The sequence below is a fragment of the Pungitius pungitius genome, chromosome 21 (genome assembly GCF_949316345.1).
Source record: "Pungitius pungitius chromosome 21, fPunPun2.1, whole genome shotgun sequence".
In the NCBI taxonomy this organism is placed as follows: Eukaryota; Metazoa; Chordata; class Actinopteri; order Perciformes; family Gasterosteidae; genus Pungitius; species Pungitius pungitius.
This window is the reverse complement of record NC_084920.1, coordinates 5,789,026-5,811,050: the sequence shown is the minus strand read 5'-3', so window position 1 is coordinate 5,811,050 and position 22,025 is coordinate 5,789,026. Positions and strand designations below refer to the sequence as shown.

At 42.1% G+C, this 22,025-nt stretch overlaps 4 protein-coding genes across 7 annotated transcripts; 2 read left to right on the top strand and 2 right to left on the bottom strand.

Moving 5' to 3' along the window:
- The first annotated feature begins 647 nt into the window (after window positions 1-647).
- Window positions 648-4,933, top strand: dnajb12b (DnaJ heat shock protein family (Hsp40) member B12b). The gene is made up of 9 exons (XM_037463494.2): window positions 648-1,254; window positions 1,793-1,970; window positions 2,083-2,228; window positions 2,377-2,550; window positions 2,641-2,711; window positions 2,889-2,998; window positions 3,458-3,630; window positions 3,784-3,919; window positions 4,035-4,933. The coding sequence occupies exons 1-8, from the start codon at window positions 1,122-1,124 to the stop codon at window positions 3,891-3,893; spliced, it is 1,095 nt and encodes a 364-aa protein (XP_037319391.1). The 5' UTR covers window positions 648-1,121; the 3' UTR covers window positions 3,894-3,919; window positions 4,035-4,933.
- Window positions 4,934-5,372: 439 nt separating this feature from the next.
- On the bottom strand, window positions 5,373-7,235 carry ddit4 (DNA-damage-inducible transcript 4). Its single transcript, XM_037464567.2, has 3 exons — window positions 7,098-7,235; window positions 6,601-6,834; window positions 5,373-6,487 (listed from the first exon to the last, which is right to left on the bottom strand). The coding sequence occupies exons 2-3, from the start codon at window positions 6,782-6,784 to the stop codon at window positions 5,997-5,999; spliced, it is 675 nt and encodes a 224-aa protein (XP_037320464.1). The 5' UTR covers window positions 6,785-6,834; window positions 7,098-7,235; the 3' UTR covers window positions 5,373-5,996.
- A 1,705-nt stretch (window positions 7,236-8,940) lies between these two features.
- On the bottom strand, window positions 8,941-11,467 carry anapc16 (anaphase promoting complex subunit 16). Of its 2 annotated transcripts, none has more exons than XM_037463917.2 (4): window positions 11,444-11,467; window positions 10,422-10,567; window positions 9,381-9,455; window positions 8,941-9,285 (listed from the first exon to the last, which is right to left on the bottom strand). In XM_037463917.2, the coding sequence occupies exons 2-4, from the start codon at window positions 10,561-10,563 to the stop codon at window positions 9,176-9,178; spliced, it is 327 nt and encodes a 108-aa protein (XP_037319814.1). In that variant the 5' UTR covers window positions 10,564-10,567; window positions 11,444-11,467; the 3' UTR covers window positions 8,941-9,175. The 2 variants fall into 2 exon arrangements, with proteins under 2 accessions (XP_037319814.1, XP_037319813.1); XM_037463916.2 differs by lacking the exon at window positions 11,444-11,467 and adding an exon at window positions 10,886-11,025.
- ascc1 (activating signal cointegrator 1 complex subunit 1) lies at window positions 10,574-21,368 on the top strand. 3 transcript variants are annotated; one of them, XM_037463914.2, is made up of 10 exons: window positions 10,574-11,456; window positions 11,563-11,665; window positions 11,767-11,864; window positions 11,950-12,128; window positions 12,246-12,379; window positions 13,295-13,414; window positions 13,506-13,630; window positions 14,163-14,236; window positions 15,303-15,447; window positions 20,575-21,368. In XM_037463914.2, exons 1-9 carry the CDS (start codon window positions 11,327-11,329, stop codon window positions 15,417-15,419), a joined length of 1,080 nt encoding a protein of 359 aa, XP_037319811.2. In that variant the 5' UTR covers window positions 10,574-11,326; the 3' UTR covers window positions 15,420-15,447; window positions 20,575-21,368. The 3 variants fall into 3 exon arrangements, with proteins under 3 accessions (XP_037319811.2, XP_037319812.2, XP_037319810.2); XM_037463915.2 differs by lacking the exon at window positions 20,575-21,368 and adding an exon at window positions 16,595-17,495; XM_037463913.2 differs by lacking the exon at window positions 20,575-21,368 and having other exon boundaries at window positions 15,303-17,495.
- The last annotated feature ends 657 nt before the right edge of the window (window positions 21,369-22,025 follow it).

Genomic DNA, 22,025 nt, shown 5'->3' with positions numbered 1-22,025 from the left:
AATAATGAGTCAAATAGAGCTATATCGAAATAGTGGGAAGGATGCAGTAGTTAACCAAAATAATAATCGAACTGTATATGGTCGAGGGTTTCAAACGACGTTACACTGCAAACTCAATTGTTCATTGCAACCAGTTCAGTTTTTATCCCTCAAAACCTGATCCCAAAAGATAACTTACAGTTCACGCCCTGTTGCCCTTCGGGAGTCTACTGACAATATGTGCTGAGGTTTTTCATCAGTGTGTTTACCGCAAATATGAGGGTGAAGTACAGGCATATTCATTTTGAACCGATGCATCTCACACATCTGTCAAGAACCGACAGGATTTTGATCAACATATATACATATTGAAAAACATTTTCCCCGATTGCCTAGACAACCAAGTTTTCCACTGGTCCCTAAACGCAGCATGCATTTGTGAATATGTGCTAAGCTGCAGACCGTGACAACTGTCTCCACTATTTGGCTCTAGTATCCACTCGTAAATGCAACCTGATCCGTGCGTACTGGGCGATCCATGCTCATACATTTAATAATCTGTAAATAAAAAATCCATCAAATATTATTGACACAGTCAACTCTTTGAATGTGTACATTATCACACCCAAGTGCAACAAAGTGTACGTAAATATTGATATTTATTGAGGTTTCGATGTGGGCGTTTACGTTTTATTCACGTGTTGACTTGATTGTTAAAATAACTTGATATTTGTTACAAGTTGCTCATTTATGAATCCGCAGTAATTGTCACACTTGTAAATATTATTTCACAGTTGTAAGCAGGTAATACAGACTTGTAACAACAATTTATTTCCGTCCATATGAAGTGAGTAGGCAATCTATTTTACAAGATTAAAAAAATAAGTTGACAGTCACTCATTTTAAAATCTAGAGAAAGGCGTTATGTCTCCATCTAGTGGTCGGGGAGAAGTCAACACGTTTACATCATGCAAACCTCTCTCTTTACATCCAAGGCGCAGGCGGGAGTAACACATTTTGAGCATCTGCCTTCTGCAAAAAGCAAAACAAAAAAAAACTGACGGGTGTTCTAGTTGCAGCATCCACGTGACGTCATCAGCAGGCGCCTGTATTTACTGGTCCAGTTAGCGCAGGCCGCCGCAATGGAGGTAAACAGGGACGAAGCAGAGCGCTGCATTGATATTGCAACTGCGGCGTTAACGGACGACCAGCCGGAGAAGGCGCAGAGGTTTCTGGAGAAGGCGCAGAGACTCTTCCCGACGGAGAAAGCGAAGGGTGAGCTAAAATGGCCGAGCCGAAGGGAAGGGGGACTTCGGCCGGGGAGGTCTGCAGCAGCATCACCTGCAGCATCACCTGCATCCCGGATGAGTTATGCAGCGCATGCACCAGGGGCCTTTGATAGCTAACAAATCTAGCGGCCATAATGTTTTCCATCCAAACTCTAGCTATCGGCTATGAATTATTCCGTTCACATTCTCAACACGAAACAGATGTTGAGTGCAACACTCTGCATGAATAGCTATCATTTGCTTTTCCGTTAGATTGTTAAGTCTGCTGACAATAGGGCAGGAGTGGCCGAGGAGCACAAAGACATGGATCCCAGATGACCAGTTTCTTATTTGTTGTATTGAATTTCCAACAATAGTATTCCTTGCACCCCTTCCATCTCCACTCCAAGAGGACCCATAATACAATGCGTAGCAATCATTTCTAAACCTTTATTTTCACAGGATAATCACATTGATGACATTTTTTTATATCTGTAAGAAGGAGGTCCTGTTGAATGCATGCATCGTTATTGTGTTCCTTCTAGTACTCCTGGAGCTAATAGCAAAGAATGGATTTACACCTAGACAGGGCACCCACTCAGACTTCAGTGGGGCATCAGGATCTCGACATCGGCAGGGCAACAGCGAGGATGCCAGACCTGACGAAAAGTCTCCAGACACCTCAAAATCCTACACGGCAGACCAGCTGGATGCGGTGAGGAGGTAAGGCTGATAATAACGGAAAGACTCAGTGGCTTTTACTCAAGGCACGGTTGGCAATTTGTTTTGCCTTGATACGACACCGGTTATTGAGAACCCTTTGTTCTCTACACAGAATAAAACGATGTAAAGACTTCTATGAAATACTCGGGGTCCAGGCAAACGCCTCCGAGGATGAACTGAAAAGATCCTACAGAAAACTCGCTTTGAAGTTCCATCCAGACAAGAACCACGCTCCTGGTGCCACAGAGGCGTTTAAAGGTGACCAGCATGAACATTCATTCACTGACCTTAGCGGCATGCAGAGAGCCTAAACAGAGGCAATGATCATTGGTGCAGAAGGTGGGTGTAAGCCCTTCTTTATAATGATCAAACATAATTTGACTTTGTCATTTTTCCCTACCAACAGCTATTGGGAATGCGTATGCTCTTCTGAGTAATGCTAACAAGAGACAACAGTATGATCAATGTGGCGATGAGAAGCAGCACCCTTCAAGAAACAGCCCAGACAATGGAAACTTTGAGCCAGATATTTCACCCGAAGACCTCTTTAACATGTTCTTTGGAGGAGGTTACCCAGCAAGTTAGTGCCGCTGCTTTAAAAAAAAAAAATGTAATTGTTATACTTGTGATGATCTGTCTATTAAGAGCTACATGTGCTACATTGATCTAGGTAGTGCTAATGTGTACACTAATGGGCGGATGCGTTTCCAAAGGCCAGAGAGAAGAGAGCGGCAGCGGGAAGTGAGTTTGATGCTGTTATTGGAGCTCCTTTACAACTTCAAAACATAATGTGACGTTCTTGTTAAACAGCAGGGGGAGATGTTGAGATATTTGTCATCTCAAGTGCCTTTTCAGAGAACAAAACCATTGGAATTTATTCAGCTGTGGGGTTTTGACACTAAAACCGTTTCTTTCCAGGGAGGCTTTGCTCTCTTTGTGCAGGTCATGCCCATCCTCATCCTGGTTATTGTGTCGGCCCTCAGTCAGATCATGGTCAACAGCCCTCCGTACAGCCTCAGCTACAGGCCGTGAGTTTGATCCCCTGCTCTGAAAAACTTGCCCAAGAAGGATGCTAAAAAACAGTTCTAATCCCTTAGACAATAAATGTTTGTGTATCATATTTCTTGCTAATTTTGTACATGCCAGGATGGTGTCCTTAGTTGAAATATCCCTGAGTGATAGAATAACCACCCAAAAACTAGATTTGTCTTCATAGTACTTTTATTTGCATTACTTTATAATCCATCATAATGACCTTCTTGTTTGATTTAGAAAGAACATGTTTATGCCGCTAACTAATCACAGACCTGGTGTGTGTGTTTTCAAGGATTTCTGGCTCCATTTACCTTTCTTTTTGTGTCTCAGATCCACTTCTGTGAGCGGTTATCAGCCAATGAGTCATGTTAACAGATACAGAGAGTACCAGATCTGTCATCTGCCATTGGTCATTGGATCTCTCTCTCAAACCTTGTTCAATCGTCATGCAGGTCAGCAGGTTACACACAGAAGAGGCTGACTGAGAACCTGAAGTTGCCATATTATGTGGGGGAGCAGTTCTTCAGAGAGTTCACTGGACTGAATTTAAAGAACTTGGAGCGGACGGTGGAGGATGACTATGTTTCCAACCTTCGCAACAATTGCTGGAAGGAGAAACAACAGAGTAGGTTTGCCAAGAACAGAAATGGTGCAAATGTATCTATCCAACCATGAATATTAATTGTTGTTTCTCCCAGTTGTGGGAAAATAATTAGACATATTCAGATTTTTTTTTCTCCTCGTATATCTGTCATTATTTCGTTTCTATTTCCTGCAGAGGAGGGCATGCTTTACAGAGCGCGCTATTTCGGAGACAACGATCTGTACCAAAGAGCACAGAGGGCTCGCACACCAAGCTGTGCCAAACTGTCCGAGATCACAGCTTGAATACACAGTTAATGCTGCTTCCATAAGTAGGAGCAACTTTTTATTTCTAAACACATTTTACACTGAATCGCTGCATGATTTGTTTAATTTCACTAAATGTTAACGTTTCCTTGATTTATTTGATTTAATCTTTTTTTTCAGGTCTCCAGAACAAACACAAACAGTCATTGGCTGAAAAAGATGATTGGCTGTAAATGAATGATTTAACAATCTGGAGACTGAAGATGACTCAACAAGCAACACAGACCAACCAGCACCAAATGAACCAAATTGAAGACAAACTGGTTGAAGCCATTTCCTTGGATTTCTAGTATGTGATTAAATGAAATATAATGTTTTAAAATAGATGGAAAACACTTTGGGTTTGGGAAGAAAAAACTCACTATATGGTTGCGCAAGAATGCAGTTTGAAAGAGGAACATAGTGAGGTTAGATATAGTCATACAGATGTTATTTATGTAGCAGTTTATTAGATACCACACTGAGCGCTTCCTCTTTTATTTTGCACTGTTAAATCAGCAAAAGTGAGGCGATGGAGGAGGGTTCGCTGATATGACTTCAAATGAACATTTTAAAACTATGCAGGTGCAATGAAGTTGGAAATGATGTACATAACCTTTTTAATGTGAAACCACCTGTGATGAATACACACTTGTGTTTAGGGTTTTCAACACCTGAGATTTGTCCTTTTCTTCTATGTGTACGAGTGAAATAACACATTAAGAAATGTCCCTTTACACTTTGCCTCTTTTAATTGTGTTAAGGATAGAATAATATGCCGTGACTTGATGACACTTCCCAATAAAAGCCAAGGGAGAGAGAGAGAGAAAGAGAAAGATGTGCCTACCCACAAAGTGGGACTCTTAACAGGTTCCAGTTTTGAAACTCATCATCTGTTGGAAAAAGCAATTTCTGCCGCACCTTTTATGTTCATCGTATGCTATCTATGTTTTATATTATTTATTTAGAAAACGATTACTGTTCTTGTTCACCTTTTCCACCATGTTTTTAATTCCCGGACTAAAATAAATATGGATGCTTACAAACGTGTGGTACGTGACTCGTCGCTCAGAGCACAGAACGTGCTGCGCTCAGTCAGCACATCGGGCACGTGAAGTCTGCCCGTTGACTGGCTGAGGCTGGAAATAGGAGACATGGCTTTGTGCACGCTCACATTCTGGGGGAAGTGCAGCATGTGCCAAAAAGCAAACGCAGCGTAGCATTCTCTTACCACAGATGTACTCGGCGGTTTTAGGCAGGGGTTGAACCGCCAGCACTGTAACTTTCGTCAGTTCTGCAACTTTGTAATAGCTGAGAAAGAATATGGGCAGAAATGTCTGGCTGATCCATCTGTAGGTATATTAGTATTTAGGATAGTTTGTCAAAGGTGCTAATGTAGCCCTATATTTAGTAGGATCAAACACACTTTTACAAACTATTTATCTGACAAGTTTTCAGAAAGAAGAAAACAGATGAGAGAATTGTTAAAAAAAATAATTTATTCGCAGTCACAGATGTACAAAAACAGTGCAATGTTATGAGTATTTGAATGTCAAATAAATAAAGTTTAAAGCAGGAAAGGTCTACACAGATACAGGATCAACTTACATTTGAAATTTTTGCCGTAGCGTGCACATAAACTGCATGATGCAAGCACTGGTAAAGCCTTTGCTCTTTAATCCAAGCGGCCGCTAGGGTCCCCAACAACTTGCCTGGCGTACAATTCATCACTTGTCACTTACATTATAATTAATTGCCATGTATAAAAAAAGAAAAGAAAAACAAAACACAATGGTCTTCAATGACTGTAATCATATAGCTAGCTGCCTTTGAGTATTTCAATTTTGAAACTGAGGTAAGCGCTTTGATACTTGCGAAATGCCTACTTACGACTGATACCATGATGGTTGCACATAATGTAATTTTGAAACGGGACACCTGCTCCGGACCATGAACTCCCTTACAGTGGGAACAATAAGCTACACAATGACACACGTCAGAAGGCATCATATACATGTAGTTATAGTAATAAGGCCCTTCTGTGAGCTTAACTCTGCGTTCCGAAAACGCAGGCGATCAAATATCGACCGTCGCACACGTTTCTCAGCATTCCTCGATGTGCAGTTCTTCGGAACAATACAGTTTCTTCTTGATCACTCGGAAACCAGTGCTGAGTTTAATCGCTTGTCTCACTACCGGAGTGGATGGAGACTTTGTGCTAAAAAGTCCTTGGATCTTGGGCCAGAGCCCACCAGACTCTAACCTCAACACCAGAGTCAGCTGAAAGGTGGGGACGAGGTCGGGGTCCACAGATAGCTGTGCTACGCTCTCACAGGCGGCCCCTTGCTCCACACAAAGGTCAATGAGAGCCCCCCGTAGGCCGCAGGGCTCACTGGCCGCCAGGTGAAGGAGCTCCTGTCCGATGTGCTCCAGAAGTTTCTCGGGGATGAGCAGCTTGGCACATCGTAAGTCGTCTTTGGCATCTCTCAGGCTTCCCGAAATAAGGTCCACGACTTCTTTCAGGATGGTCTCCTCCATCGGATCATTAAACAGGTCTTCGTTCCAGTGAGACAGGTCGCCGGAGACGTCTGACCCTGTTGTCAAAGAGGAGACGGGGTTAGCATCGGAGCCATGACAAAGAGTGAAAAAAAAATGGAGAAAAATGCGAATTTTCACAGGAGTAAGAAACATTGGCAGTGCTCTGTACCTGAGTCGGAGAGATCACTCCTGCTGCCATCGTTGGACACTGACTCAATACTGCTGCTGCTGGCAGATGTGCTGAAATCAGCCATCCTCTGAACCAGTTTGCCCCAGGACAGCCTCCTTACACCGCTGTCCACCGGAGAAGGGGGTGAGCTGCCGATATCGGTGCGGGCAGAGAGCGCGGGCATGGTTGTCCTTCTTGCGGTATTAAGACAGGATCAGCTGATTCCGTGGGTGACTGTGGATGAGGAGACAAAAAGAAGAAGAAGAAAAGATAAGCGCACAAACTCGAGATAAAGGACAGTTAAAAGTTAAACATGACTGAATTATAATTAAACTGAAGTAAGGTGCATTTCAAGAAAACATTGTTATGGAATGAATGAACAGTACAAGTTTACAGAATGAACAGCTTTGTTTAACGGTAGCGATCGAGCTGTTAAAACTGTTCAAATAGGATTCCACGCGAGAAAAATCCCCAATTTGTGACACAATAGTACTTACATTTTAAATGACAACGGTGCTGATCAAGTCCGTTGTCGATGTATAAGATAGTTATTCGACGGGTTATTGTCTGCAAAAACAACCATCTGTTCTCCTTCCCTCACGCTCCTTCATCTACACGACAGCTGCCGAGCTCTGCGGTTTATCCTGCAACAATGTTTTTATATGGGCGCGTTAGACCACGCCTACTGGCGTCCAGCCAGCCAATCATAAAGAGGAGGCACGGCACCGGCGCTGTAGCTTGCCTGGTAACATGCCAGCAGAGAAGACAAACAGGGGGGGGAGGAGGAGGAGGAAGGGAAGGGGGGCCTGGGTGATGAATAGCAGACTCCAGTGCTGTTGAAATATACAAAGACTTGCCTGGACATGCAAAGATCCTATAGCCTTTCTTTGTTTGATATCCTTCATAAGCATAGATACATGGGTTTGCTTTATGTGTATCCAGTGCATAAACGGATTTGAGAAAAAAAATCCATGCAGGAAAAGCTCAACTGGTTGAGTGTTGCAGTGCACATTACGTCACCTGTTTTGCCAAACGCATTACATCATCATTTTCATCTCCCTGACAAAGGTGAAAACAACACAGAATCGGCTGCACAATACAACGCTGGGAACATGCGATGATAACTAATAATTGTTTTCTATTAAAAGATGTGCATCTTCCTACATTTGCCCGGAAACAGAATACCAATGAAATAGAAATGCACCAGAAAGATATAAGGTATAACATTACTGGCACAAAGAATGCTCTGTGTATCTAATCAAAGGGCTTTAAGTAATAGTTACTTTGCTAGTATGAGGTGCATAGTATAGTGAATGAAACCCAGACAAACAGCAAGAGAACCTAGTCTCAATGAGAAACTGCTGCGTTGCTTTGCTACTGTACATAATAAACTCATTGTTTCCTGAAGAAAAATGTTTCTTTGGATAGCTGCCAGATAAAGGCCACGCCGCTCTCTGCGTGAGTGGGACGGCCTGTACTTTCAGCCATCAAGGAACTGAAAGATGTAAACACGTGTAGGTACAAAATGTTCTGAGGGGGGGGATGTAACTATTTAGGCGTCATCACCGGTTCCTTTTTTCATGAACGACAAACGTGGATTGAAGTGAAAGGCTTCAGGCTTCATGCAAAGCCAGAACACTTCTAACAACTGTGGGTGAATAAGTCAGCAGGCGTAGAGAAAATAGAGAAAATGAACTTCTGACCTCATAAAAGGGAAATCTATACTGCGGCTAGAGGCGTGTCTTGTTATGTCCAGGACCGTCCTTAGACGCTCACACCCTGAACAGTACATTCTGTCCGTTGCCTCCCCTCATTTGTTTGAAAACATCCATTCACTGGGCAAAACGCCAAGACCAGCGCCTTTCCTCGCCGTCAACACGACGTGACACAAAAGTGCCACATCCACGAGGGTCAGGCTATGGTTCAGTTGAATAAATAAAAAGGTGAATATTGCGCAACTGAAAACAAACAGTAGCACAAAGATTTAGGTGAATATATAAACGTGTGAATGTTAGAACTCAAGTGAATTGGTTTGTTGACAGCAGGGGAATGTCCAAGTATGACTTTAGTTTACAAGCTCGCTTTGTTTTTCTCCAAGTGCCGATGGAGCGAGCGGCGTTGAGGAGAAGCTGAGCAGGCAGCAGGTCTTCAGATTTACGACTTACAATGCAGCCATGTGAAAACAACACGCCTTCAATGGACATTACTAAAGATATTTTTTCTCTAATTACAGAGGCTAAGCGCGGATTGAACGTACCTAAAAATAGCTTTATTAGCCTCAACCAAGTCTGAAATCTATTACATTTCAAATTGTTCAGTTATTAACACATAACAAGGAGATTTTTGTTGACAGTGGTTTATTATAGAATGCAAAGTCAAATAGTTTTTAAAAAGGAACAGAAAAACACACTCATACAGTAGTCAAAGTGATTAAATAATCCTTTCACATTCAAGCTCCAGATATGTCACACTCATATAATGAAACAATAAAAAATATATATAATTTATTAACTGAAATAAACCCTCTCTAATGACTTGGCTGATATGTTGACCAAAGGCATCTGGGTCACTCTATTTAAGAAGGTGTAAATCCCAGGAGCTGTTCTATTGGTTTGTAACGCCACTCATCTGCTTCCAGCTCCTCCACCAAACTCGCCAGTTTCTCCATTCGAGACACTTGTTGATCTGGAAGAACACACAACACGGACTTCATTAGGCAAACCAGGTATTCACAGGTCAACCAAAACAAATGTGCTTGGCTTGTATAGTTATTGACTTACCGTGTTTGACCTGTTTAAGTGTGGAGGCAACCTGGTAGCTGAACACAGACTCGCATAAAAATCTGTCGGAACCATCTAAAAAGAAACGAAAAAAGCCAAAAATAAGTTAAACGCAGGTGAACCAAACAATTCAAGCCGTTGTGTCAACATAGATTGACTCGCTCACTAGTTTCTCTAAATAAAATCGTAATGCTACTACAGAAAGAGAAATTCAGGTTCGAATTTGAGGGAATTTTCAGCCTTTAGTTTTGAAATAAACAAAGAGGAAGAACTTGAGACCGTCGGCATTACTGCCCTCCTCCTAAGCACCGTGTTACAAGCAAACATTTAAATGTTTCCCAGGGAATACGTAATAAGCAACGGTTCCTAGTTATAATTTATCATCAGCGAAAATTCCCAAATTGAAAATCATTTACCTATCAAACTATTGAAAACCTGAATAGTCAAATAGTCAATATTTGGGTTCAGCTCAAAAGAATTTGGTGTTTAAGAGGTCAATGTTTTGGTCTCTGTGACCTGAATAAACACAACGCTGGCCTTAACTGAAAAATTCCTATGCTCCTAGCAGACAATTTCACACAAATGTCTACTAGGACAAAGGGATGCGGTTTATGAACTAACATGGATGCAAAATGCAACCTGACTGGTATCAAAGGCAGAAAACTAAAAGGCAGCAATTCTAGTTAGCGTTGCCTGTACTTTTATCCAATTCACACATTTATTATTTGGATTTTAGTAAAGGAGAACATTGCATGGTATCAACAGAATTTAGTAGGAGTTGTATCTTTGAAATTCACTAAAAAGAAAGTTGACTTTTGCAATGGGACTTTATTATAAACTGAAAAAGGTTGGCGCCACTCATCCTTTTTATATGAGACTTTCTGAAAATGATTTTCACAGCTTGGTCGAACGGCCTCACACGACGTGGCCCACTGTTGTCTGAATACAGATCGACCCGTACCCAAACGAGATGATTCCCTCAACCTGTGCCTTGTTGTTGTTGGAGGAGAGACGCTGATGCCTTTGTCTGTTTCTTCTTACCTTCCATCATTTCACCTGCACCTTTGGGATACGTGTACAGGACTTTTCTTGGGGGGATGAGCTCTGATGCACTGAATCCAGAGCCAGTTACCGAGCTGCCACTCACACCTCCCGCAGAGGAAGACGAAGTAGACGCTGCCATTGAACTTAAAAAAAAAAGAACAGACACAAAATGTTGTACTGTTGTCACCACCGCTTTTAACGTGTTCAACAAAAGTATGGTAGGCTAGCGTTCAGTTTAGTTGTCACAGTTTATGCCCCCGCCATAGCAATACAAGACTACGGTTGAAGTTATTGGGTTTGCTTTTCTTACTTTAACTGTAACGTTACAACCGGATAGCGAGTTTTTGACTGCGACAGTAATGCTAAGTGGCTAACAAGAAAGCTATGGGTCCTGTTAGCGCCGATACAAGCAACGGTATTTCACCACCCATTTTGCTCGAACAAATATGACAACAAACTACCTTTTTTAAAACAGGACGTTGACTTCCCGTCGATGTACAAGTAAAACTATAACGACTTTGAATCCGTACAGTTGGTTATGTTGTTACATTGGCTCTTGCCAGTGTTTTACGACAACGGCTATGTTTTACGTTCAAAGCGGTGGCCTACTTTCCTCACGGTTAAAAACAATGCGGATGGCTCGCCTCGTAGATTATTCGGGCACTAGTCGTTTGTAGATCTACTAAATGTCAAACGAGGCACCTGGCTGTCGTAAAGCACGGAAACCGAGACGTGAACTTCATCTAACTAGCGAGCAACTAGCGAACAAATGTTTGAAATACTAACGTTAGGTTACCGTTAGTGTTGTTCGTGTGATAGTTAGCTTGATATTAACAATTGTTTCAGAGACATTTTCGTGTCGTTTGGCCAGAGTAGCTAACGTTAGCTAGCTAGTTGACGTTATGGACGTTTTACGTCCAGCTCTTATCAATATAAATGGGAGATTGTACCGAAGAAATATCACTAAGGAAGAACATTATGAGGAAGAAGAAGAAGGAGAAGAAGAAGATTTGTCTTACATGGGGCCACCAGGTAACTTCAGTCCGGTTTGTGTATACGTCGCATAAAGGCAGCAGACACACAAACAAAAACAAAGAAACGAGTGTCTCACTGTTTTTTTCTTCTTCTTCGTGTCAAGAGATTGAAGACCTCGCAGAAGATGAAACCTGTGATGCCATCTTCATCGAGCAGACTGAGAAGGGATACCGCTGTGCTTTTGATGTCCCAAGTGTTCTCTACAAGTCAGCTATCCACAAACATGTTGTGTTTGTCCTCTATCATCACAACATTCAAAAGCACAAGAAGTCTTGTTCCTAAGCAGCATACTTTGTTTCTTCTACAGATACATCATTGGGAAAAAGGGAGAGACACGCAAACGTCTGGAGTTTGACACAAAGACATCCATCAGCATCCCCAAACCAGGAGTGGAAGGACAGATTGGTGAGGATTGGGAGCGCCGATTGAAGAGACCAGTTTCTGAATCTCTTCCCCCCCGCCCCCTTAACTTTCTTCCTTTTCCTGACAGTCGTCACAGGTTCCCACAAAGCTGCAGTCTCATCTGCAGTCACGCGGCTCGAGGTCCTCGTCGAGGGTTTCCGGAAGAAGCAACCTTTCACGCATTTCCTGTCATTTCCTTTGAATAATTCCCAAATTCAAGAAGGATTCCTGAGCTTTAAAGACGAGGTGTTGCAGCAGTGCTCAAAGGTACTGTAGGAGGGAAAATGATGGTATTGACGAAGGCCAGGGGTGGTGGCCATGTATCGTTTAGTATCAGCACATAATATTTTTAATATTCACTAATCGTTCAAACCTGGTGTGTAGGATCATGGAGTGGAGGGAAGCATCTTCCAGAACCCTGCAAAGCTCCACCTGACAATCGGCACCCTGGCTCTATTAAACGACACAGAAGTGAAAAAAGCCTGTGAACACCTTCAAGAGTGTCAAAACTTTATCAGGTACTAAAATTCAGTCATTGACTTTAAAGAAATAATTTGGTGGCATTTCATCAATTTGTTGTTAACAAAGTTGCCGAAATGCCATCAATGAATTAATCCTGTAAAGTACTCTTAGTGTGAGCATGTGTATACTGTGTGTGTACCTTGTAGTCGTCTAATACTCACACAACCACTAAGAGGGGGAAAACGTATGTGTATATATGCCAAAAACTCAAATAGGGCGAGACCAGTTGATATTTAGGGGACATTAAATTGTCCTTGGTGACATTCATCCCAATGTGCATACGTTTCAGGAAAGAGCTAGTTTGCTTTTCAGACCAACGGATCGTTGTGTGCCACTTTGCATTGTGGGACACAAATCCACTGGCACAAATACATGAGTGTGGACACATTTGAAACCTGACTCAGTCTGTATCTCTATGTTGGGATCTGTGGTGGTCTCACTACCGCTAAATCCGTGGCAGAACGTTGTTTATTTCCTGTTTGAGTCACGTTAGTTAAAACCACACGGGTCCGCCTATTTTAAGACATGATGTAGCCTTTGTTTTTCTTTTTTTTTAAAAATAAAGTCTCTATGTGCCAAGTTTATAAAGGTCAACATCTTGAGTAAAACATCTTGAGTCAGATAAATTGCAAAGTATTGAGACACAGACTTGCATTGTTTGCTCGGCCTTATCCGTGATATTTGTTGACAACAAGAACAAATTGAATAACACTTTCGTCATTCTTTGAAATCTAATCCCATTATGTTATTGTACTCTTTTAAACATTGCATGAGATTACTCTTGTGTATATGTGCACTCAGGTTCACATGCACAATAAAAATTACCTGAAGCACAGAGGAACTATTTTAATGCTCACGGTTCAGTGTCTGACAACCATTGCTGCAATCTGCTTTTCACTGTCTGCTGCCAGAGAAATCACAGAGGGAAATCCTCTGACGTTGGACGTGACGGGTATAGAGTACATGAATGATGACCCAGCCATGGTGGACGTCTTGTATGCCAAAGTCAACGTGAAAGACAAATCTGACAAGTGAGTGGCTCATTTACAAATCATGCAACAAATCATTCAAATTGACACATTCCTTTCCCTCCCCCTCCCTTTTCATATTGCTGCTCTTAAGGTTGCAGGTGATTGCGGACCGGCTGGTAGAGCACTTTGTCTCAGCGGGACTGATGGTCAGAGAGTGGGACAGAGTGAAGCTACACGCCACTGTGATGAACACTCTGTTCAGAAAGGACTCCACGGGTAAAGAAGGACATTATACAGAAGCGCGCATTACGTGCCATTGGTAACGAGGTTGTTGACCTGTTGTGACGTCATTGGTAGCTCGTGCCCTTGACCGACTTGCCTATGTCGACCCATTATTCGTTTCCTTGGACCGGAGCTGCGGTTGAGGACAAAGCTTAATCTCAAATAACAATAACAAATTCCTGGAGATCGAGCTGCGAGTTCCCCATTTGGCCCCAGATCTGTTTACGTGCACCAAACATTTTTTCCAAGTATTCTGACAATGGCTTCATTTATTTTGTCCCCTGGATAACGTCCAGCTTCAGTTCTAAAAATTTGTACTGAGCGGACTGACCACACCACACTTGGGAGGGGCCGTGTTACCGCTGAGCATGTTTTCCAAAATGTAGACGACTAAAATCTGACGTTTTTTCTACTGCTTACTGCCTGTTTCACAACCAACCCGACGTGACACGTCGCTGTATCCCACTGTAGCACCAATAAACATGTCAATTATTTAACTTGTGTTTTGCTTTCTGGTGTTTTACAGTCGAGGACACAGACGGCCCCAGAAGACAAACCACAAGTGAACGAGAAGCTTTTGATGCCAGAAACATATTGAAGGTCAGAGGAAATAGTTACTCCTGTCTGCGTTTTTAAATATACTGCTGGATGTTTGCACATTCTGACTTTTGGTTTAATTGGATTTGAAATAATAAAAACACTGAGGAATGTGAGAAGTAGTAAATATTAGTTCAAGTGAACTATAAACCTGCACGTTGTATAGAGGTATTTTTTTGACATTGGTCGACATTTCTGCTGCTTTTGAATTGTTTTTGGGGTGTAACAGCTTGCTAAATAAAAATAGAGAGGTTTCGGTCTTTCTGATTACTATAGATTAGATGGGAGACGAACAAGTTCTTTTGGGGCCGACTCATTCCCACCAGTAATAAGGGTTTTATGATTTCAGGCTGGTATTGAAAGATAATGTTCCAAGACCATCTGCGATATGTAATTAGAAGTTAACCCTGATCAATTGGGAGCCAGTAGAGGTCGCCCATATTTCACATCACAAACATGCTTAGTATTTAACTCTCCAATCTGTTAGTGTGTCAGATGTTTTATTTTCCCCACAATCCATCCTGGCTTTCTTTTTTTACAGAAAATTACTACTCGCCACTGTAGGAAAGGCGCAGGTGTTAGAAATATTTATTTATATAATTATTATTATTTAATGATGTTTCAATCCATTCAAGTGTCCCAGGAAAGTAGCACGTGTCAGAGTGTGACACCTTCAGGTCTAGTCTCTTTAAGTGTGACCTAAATATAACACCAAGTTGACACTGCTGATCAAAAAAAGCTCTTCAATTCCCCTTCCTCTGCCTTCTAGTCCAGAGAAGATCTTTGTTTGAATAACAAAATCCTTCATTTTCTGGGTTTTTTAGCAAGTGCTCAGTCGCCCGTAACCATGGTAACACCATGCTTTTGAGTGACAGTTTCTTGTCTTTTTCCACAGATAAGTAGGGTTGAATTGTGTAACACAGTGCTGACTTTTCTATATGGTTTAGTTGCCAAACTGTCACTTTTGAAATTGGGAAATGTGTTGTACCTTCAAATAAGGCATGATGATGATGTTTTGTATCAAAGGTGTTTTCATTTCATTATTTAAAGATATGTGTTCTCTTTACAGAAATTTGGTGCTTATCGTTTTGGAGAGGTTAAGCTGAACTCTGTCCTGCTGTCTCAGAGATATTCGACAGATTGTTCGGGTTACTACACGTCTGCAGGGAGCACCAACTTCTCATGAGCTTCAAGAAGACCGAGCGTATTCTGAGGTGCACAATGAATCATTTAAAAGTTTGCAGCCAAACATTGAAGTATTCTCCACTAGATGGCAGCATAGTTTTTTTTGTTTGTTTCTTTTGCAAATGACTTGCACCTCATCTGTAACCAAATTCCAAAATGTTTTTTCTAAAACACATTAAATTTCACTCAAAAGATGACAAGCAAAAATTCCTCTGAAATGCTTACAGTAAGTTAGTCACAATTCTGTTTTTTTAAGCCTCCCTGGTTCTCTTCAGGGAGTCTCAGTCAAACACCATCAAAATAAATGCATTTATAATTAGAACAGGCTGTCAAAAAGGAAACATAAACAAAGTGAGAATTTACATAAAACCGTTACTCTTACGTGTTTGGGGATTGGTTCATAGTGGATGGATCCCACCAGTAAATTAATGTAAGGTTGGCTATTTTCATAGAGGAGGAAATTATGGTCGTTGTATGCGAAATGTGGATTGTTGAAGAAAATATCAGCTCTGATCGATGTCTCTGTAATGATGTATCAAATATATAAAATGGGACATTTTGTGGAGCAAACTGGCCAAAAGCACATCAAGTACATTTCCTGTTCTTCATTTCATCATTTGATTTGCTACTTTACACCTCACCGATTACTCATCACGGTCTGTGAGTGAGGGTGCACTACTGCGTCACGGCTACATCTGTTACAGAATATTGGGAGGGCGGCTGTGGCTGCATGCTCAGAGACCTCTCGTGCTTGTGATGATTCACGCTTTCTCAAAACGCCTTTTAATGTTCAGACTGCACATGAACTCCCCACCAACCATTCTTAGTCGGCAAGTGATAACACCGCCGAGTCCGTCACCACTACGCATGGCGTGTTCTGCAAGATTTACCTGTCAGTGACGACAGCTGATGAAGCCTATTAGACTTTTCTCGCCATTCCTTGACCAATAATATTTCAACGAACTCCGGCTTTTGCCACGTAGTGAGACTCAAACATTTAGGAAATTGGACGTTTTGAAATGCCTGAACTTTCATAGCTGGTGAAAGATTCTGGTTTTATGCTGATCATAACCACGTATTACCCAATTACTTTCCCTCTCACTGCCTCATGAACGTGTTAATGCGTCACTGACATGATTTATTACACCAGTCTTTTTTCCCCACCTCTTTTATCAGTGTCGTCCCCACATGAAGCCACAACCCCGTTCCCACTCCCGTCTGTCGAATGTGTCAGTGAATACAGACATCGGACACAGAGCCTGGCCACTCGCGCACGCTCCCTCTCTCCCGCCGTCATAACGTTTCTCAACCCTCCCCTCGGGGGGGGGGGGGGGGGGATGCGCTCTGCTTGGCATGCAGGAACGCACGTAAAGCACAGCGGCCAAAAGTTACACTGATGAAAACTGAGGGCGCTGCTTTGTTTGTCAGCTCAGCCATCCCATTTCAGCAGTGGCGTGACTCCTCCTCCCCCCCCCCCCTCTTCTGTTGTCCCGGGGCGATGTCAACAGACGCCATTACACGGGGACATGCAAATTACATCACCGGGAAACAGCCGGCCAGTTGAGCCGTCCGTGCATTGACATTGAAAATGTATTTTATCAGAGCCGCGATAAAAGGCGCCTAATTATCCGCTGCCTGTCTCCTGAGAGCGGGCTTGTGTAGGAGCACACAACCCGCATAATGCCACTCTCAGGTAACTGATACAGGCAGGATTCTGGGAATTGCCAACACTTGCTTATAAGCACACGGAGCAGGAGAGAGAGAGAGAGAGAGAGGGAGGGAGGGGGAGAGAGAGGGAGAGAGAGAGAAGGTGACTTGCAAGCTAATGAAATTCATTGAGAATGTGTGTCCTTGCTTTTTTTGGCAGGGAAATGATTAAGGATGCGTTGGACAGATGTTTTCCCTAATTATCGTACTAAAAACACACATACGTCATCTACAAACATTTAAATTCTATCTAGTTTTAAAGATTTGCAGTATGTGTTTTGTTGCACATATTGGTCATTTTGTTTAGTATTGTTTTTCTTTATGATTTTTATGAAAACAAATGTAAGCATTTAATAAATGTTTTATAACACACCAAAATGTTGTTGTAAAGGACATTGTTTTATTTTGCAACAATTATAACTTCTTTCAAAGATTTTTAAATTATTGCGGTTTTATATACACTATATTGTCATTCGTCATTTGATTACAAACTTGTATATCCATTAGTTTGTAATAAACCCCTTGGTTTAATATTTTAAATACTACTCAATGCAAGATCCAACAAATGGGTCATGACTCATGGCTTGACCTTTTGAATCGATGAATTCAACCGTAATGATGCACGCTGCGTACAGTTTACTGTTTGCTTTCGGGAGGTTTCAATATGGTACGAGAAATGATTTGGATCGACTTGAAAAGACGACGTTACTTTGTGCTCTGTGTGGGTGAGATTGCTTACGCACTTGCCGACATACATACTTTCTCTGTCCCTGCCACATCTCTCACCCTAATTAGTCAGCTCTGTGCTTCCTGCTCTAGAAACTTCCAGCCTGACCCCCTAGAGACTTCGACACTACACACGTTCCTCGCAGTGAGCCAGATAGATGAGATCTTGGTGTCTGTCGGTGGCACAAAAAACCTATTCCCGTCCTTGATTCTGAAGATCCCACGACCTGGGGCTGAAAAAGTTTAGTTGTCTGTGCGTATATTTTGTTAAATGCGTTGAATTGGTATTAGAAAGATGCGACCGCTTCAAACCTTCTTCTTTCTTTCTTTCTACAATGAAAGGGCTGTGATTTTGTAAAGAGGTTAAAGCAAAGCAAATCATTTAAATGAGCCTATGTAACTTACATTGAACCTTTTACCAAATGAGCATTCATTCATGTTTGGTAGCTGAAGTCTTGTGTTATCTCACCCAAGTATTGTTGAGGCCTCCATCCAATTTGCCTTGATTTTGTTGATTATTTTTGTGATTGATTTATTGTATTTTTGTGCCAGTTTTCAAAGTAGCATATTTTTACTTGATCATCTCTTTTAAGCACATTCACCGTTTGATATTCATAACCTCACTATACTATTTCTCATCGTGTGATTAAAAAAATGAAGCGCTGGCGTTTCTGCTTGAGGAGAGAAAGACGATGTTCGACAGACGTGACCTTTTAACACGTTAGATATGTTTGATTTGTGTGCTAGCATTAACACACATGAAGTGGTTCCAAGTGCCTAATTACTCCTTAAGGTCACTGTAAGCTTCACCCGTGTATGCTTTGAGCTGCGAATGTTGATCAGGTTCATAGAATATTCTGATATGAATCCAATTAACGGAAAGGGTAAAGTTGGCTGACATTTCGGTAGGCGGCCTCGCGCCCGCCGCGTCGTGTGTTTTTTCTACCATAACAAGCTCCAATCCTCGGATTGTCTTAAGAGGTTTGCTTCTATCGATCAGACAAGTCTCAGCCGTGAGAAGTGACAAAGGTGCCCCGTAAATGGGCCTGCTAGACGGAGCCAACGGATTTCTCAAATTGGATATTGTTAGCGGGGGGGGAGGAGGAGGAGGGAAGAGTATGACAGCGCGCCCGTCCTTCTGCCCGTCGCCTCGTGTTGGATGTGACTCTCTGGCGGGGTCTCGCCGGCGTTGTCACACTAATCACCCCCCCCCCCGTCACTAATGGCCCACGGACGGCCTTTTGACGGACAGCTGAGGCCCGGAGTATTTGAGATGTCTGATCCGCGTGTCTCCGGCCGAGGAGGCAGGTGATCGCTGCGGCGCCTCTTTGTCATTCAGAGGGGCGAGTCTGGAGGGGCGTGTTTGAACAGCAGGTCGAGCTGCTGTTTGCTTCATGTACACTTTGCTCCAGGAGGGGTTTGAACAGCGGCTGTTTTCTCGTCCATTCGTCTCTCTGTCGCTTTTGTGGATAATCACAACAATTTGAGATCACATTTAGTGGAACAGGGTTGAATCCAAATATGTTCCACGAACAATGATGGAGAGCAACCAATTTGCACCTTTGAGTAGCTGGAACGAGTGAATGTTTGCGGAATAAGAGCCAACCTAAAGGTGCGATGACAGCCTCAACTTAAATTAAAATTGTGGTCAGTCCCGACATTAAAGTAGCTTCATAACTCATTGTGTAAGCAAACAGTTGCATATTTCCACATGCAGCAGACAAGGAGCAGCATTAGCATTCGTTTCGTCGTGTTTTCTGTCCACCTGACAAACAAAAGTCCAATATCCGCTCTCCTTTTAGCTCGTGAGGGAAATAGCAGCTAAATGTCTGGTTATGTTCACCAGAAAACAGCCGAAATAACTTGAAACCGTTTTTAGAAATCCTGACTCCTCTGAGTGTTTTATCCACCCTCTTCAATCCCTCAACACAGCACTTAATGTTATAATGCTGTTTCTTATAAGGAGGAGGCAGAGTAGTGAAACTGATGAGGGATTTGTCATTTATAGCAGTTGGTTTAAGCTGGCTGTGCAGACTGAAAATAAATGATCTGCCAAGACTGAGCATGTCTGAATATGGTTCTGAATATTAGCCGGCTTCTGCCACTTGTGTACAATCAATTGAAGAAAAAAAAGAAAAAGGTGGTGCACTCTGTTCCATCCGTGCTGCAGCTGCCCGCGAGTAACCACACCAGCAGCTGCAGCACTCTCCTGGCCAACGCAACCTGCCTTCAGACCGCTCTCTACTGACTTTGCACTTTTAATAGCTGTGTGACCCAGTTTGAGTCCAATTGAATTGGATCTATACGCCTTTACAGCAGCTGCACTTACAGCTGTGAGTCACTCCAGATTACTTTTGAAATGCCTCCCCGATTTGGTTTATTCTCTCTTTTTTTTTTAATAACATTCTTCTTGAATCTTCAGGAACTTGCTTTGTTTGATTCGGTCATCAGTATTAAATGGTTTATTGTCCAGGCTAAAAATACATATAAATAACCTGCAGAGGGAACACCTATAAATTACAAAACAGAATTCAAAGGATTCTATAAAGCTCCAGACACTAAACCCACTAACATGAATACTTACGGTTTTACTATTACTGTATGTCTTCGCTTTAATATCTAAATCAAAAAATTATACTAAATGAATGTAAACCGTAATGAGAATTCAATGTTTTTATTCTGTGGGTTGTTGATCATGATTGATCACTGACTACGTGTTGCAGGTGGCGGATGAACATGGTGTCCGAACGAGAAGCAAATCACTGGGACAGAAACCTCACATGACGGAACAGGAATGGACCCACGGCGTTGCCTCATTTTTCACATCTGGCAGGAATTGCCTGTTGCAATTGCTGTGGACCAGGACCATCCCGAAGTGACCCTTGCAGTCGTTACAACACGTGAGAATATATTTTCTGGCCTGATAAGCGGAGGAGCTCTTGTTGAGCCTTATTTGAAAGAGCAAAGGGACGTGTTTACAGTTGTTTACAGACTGCAAAATATTTCCAGATAAGAAACCCTTCATATTCTTCTGCTAGCTGTGTTGTCTGATGTTGTTCATATTAAGCTTTCCTCCGCTCGACTCGTTTCGTATAGAGGATCTAACGGCGAACTGATCACATCAGTTAATCCCCTCACAATTAAACGCACTCTTCCACACCGTGGCTGTAATGTGTAAAAAAAAACAAAAACACAAAATCATTCAGTGGAGGTGCTTCAAATTTAATATATTAGATATGTGGATTTACGTCGTGTGCACACTTGTTTCGTGGCTTAAGATATCGGATTCAGCTGGGCTTCAAGGTCTGGCCTCTAAGGTGCAGCAGTCGATCAATCAGACGTGGGATTAAGAAGTCCTCTTATAGCTTCAGTCATCACAAAATGGAAAGCGGTGTGGATGAGAAATCCATCGAGTCATGTTGGGAGTTTATTTACCGGTGTAATTCCTTCAAAAGCTCTGAAGCTACATTGTATGTGGTTAAAAACTGCCCATCGCAAATGTCATAAATAAATATTTCCCAGAAGTAAGTGACGCTGTGTGCAAGATTTTTCATTTTAGTCAAGTTATTAACTCTGCTCACGTCCTTTGTTGGTGGAATATATCACTGTTCTCTGCACGTATTTGAGCATCTCATCGTTTAAACAAGTGAGAAAAACTATTTTACAAAATGGAAAGCGGTTCATTAACAAAACCATCCTTCTGAGCCATAGGGTAGGCTGCAGAGGTGCTCGTGGCATCTGGGTGGGGGGGGGGGGGGGGGTTTCTGTAGGGGAAAATATGATGTTGGCACACTGCTTCAAATGTGGTATTCGGTACTCTTGAACAGAACATTTTACAGATCTTAACATAGTCTTAAAAAGATAAATAATGGTTAGTAGTGTGAAGCCCTTGTTTTGCCTGGCGGGTAAGTATTAATTCTTCTCCTGAGTACATTTGACTGGTTGTTGTACATCATTTGTGACTCATCTGAGATTTCTCACTATAACATTGAAAGGCACGAATGGTCATTTATGAAATCTGTAGTAAAGTAAGGATTTACATTGGATGACTGACCTATACGATTCGTATTGCTGCGTTTAAAGAAATGGGGTCCACATCCCAGCTAGAGCGATTCATATTGATCCTGACTGAGAATTCAATGTGATCAGCGAAGCACAACAAACATGCTGGAAA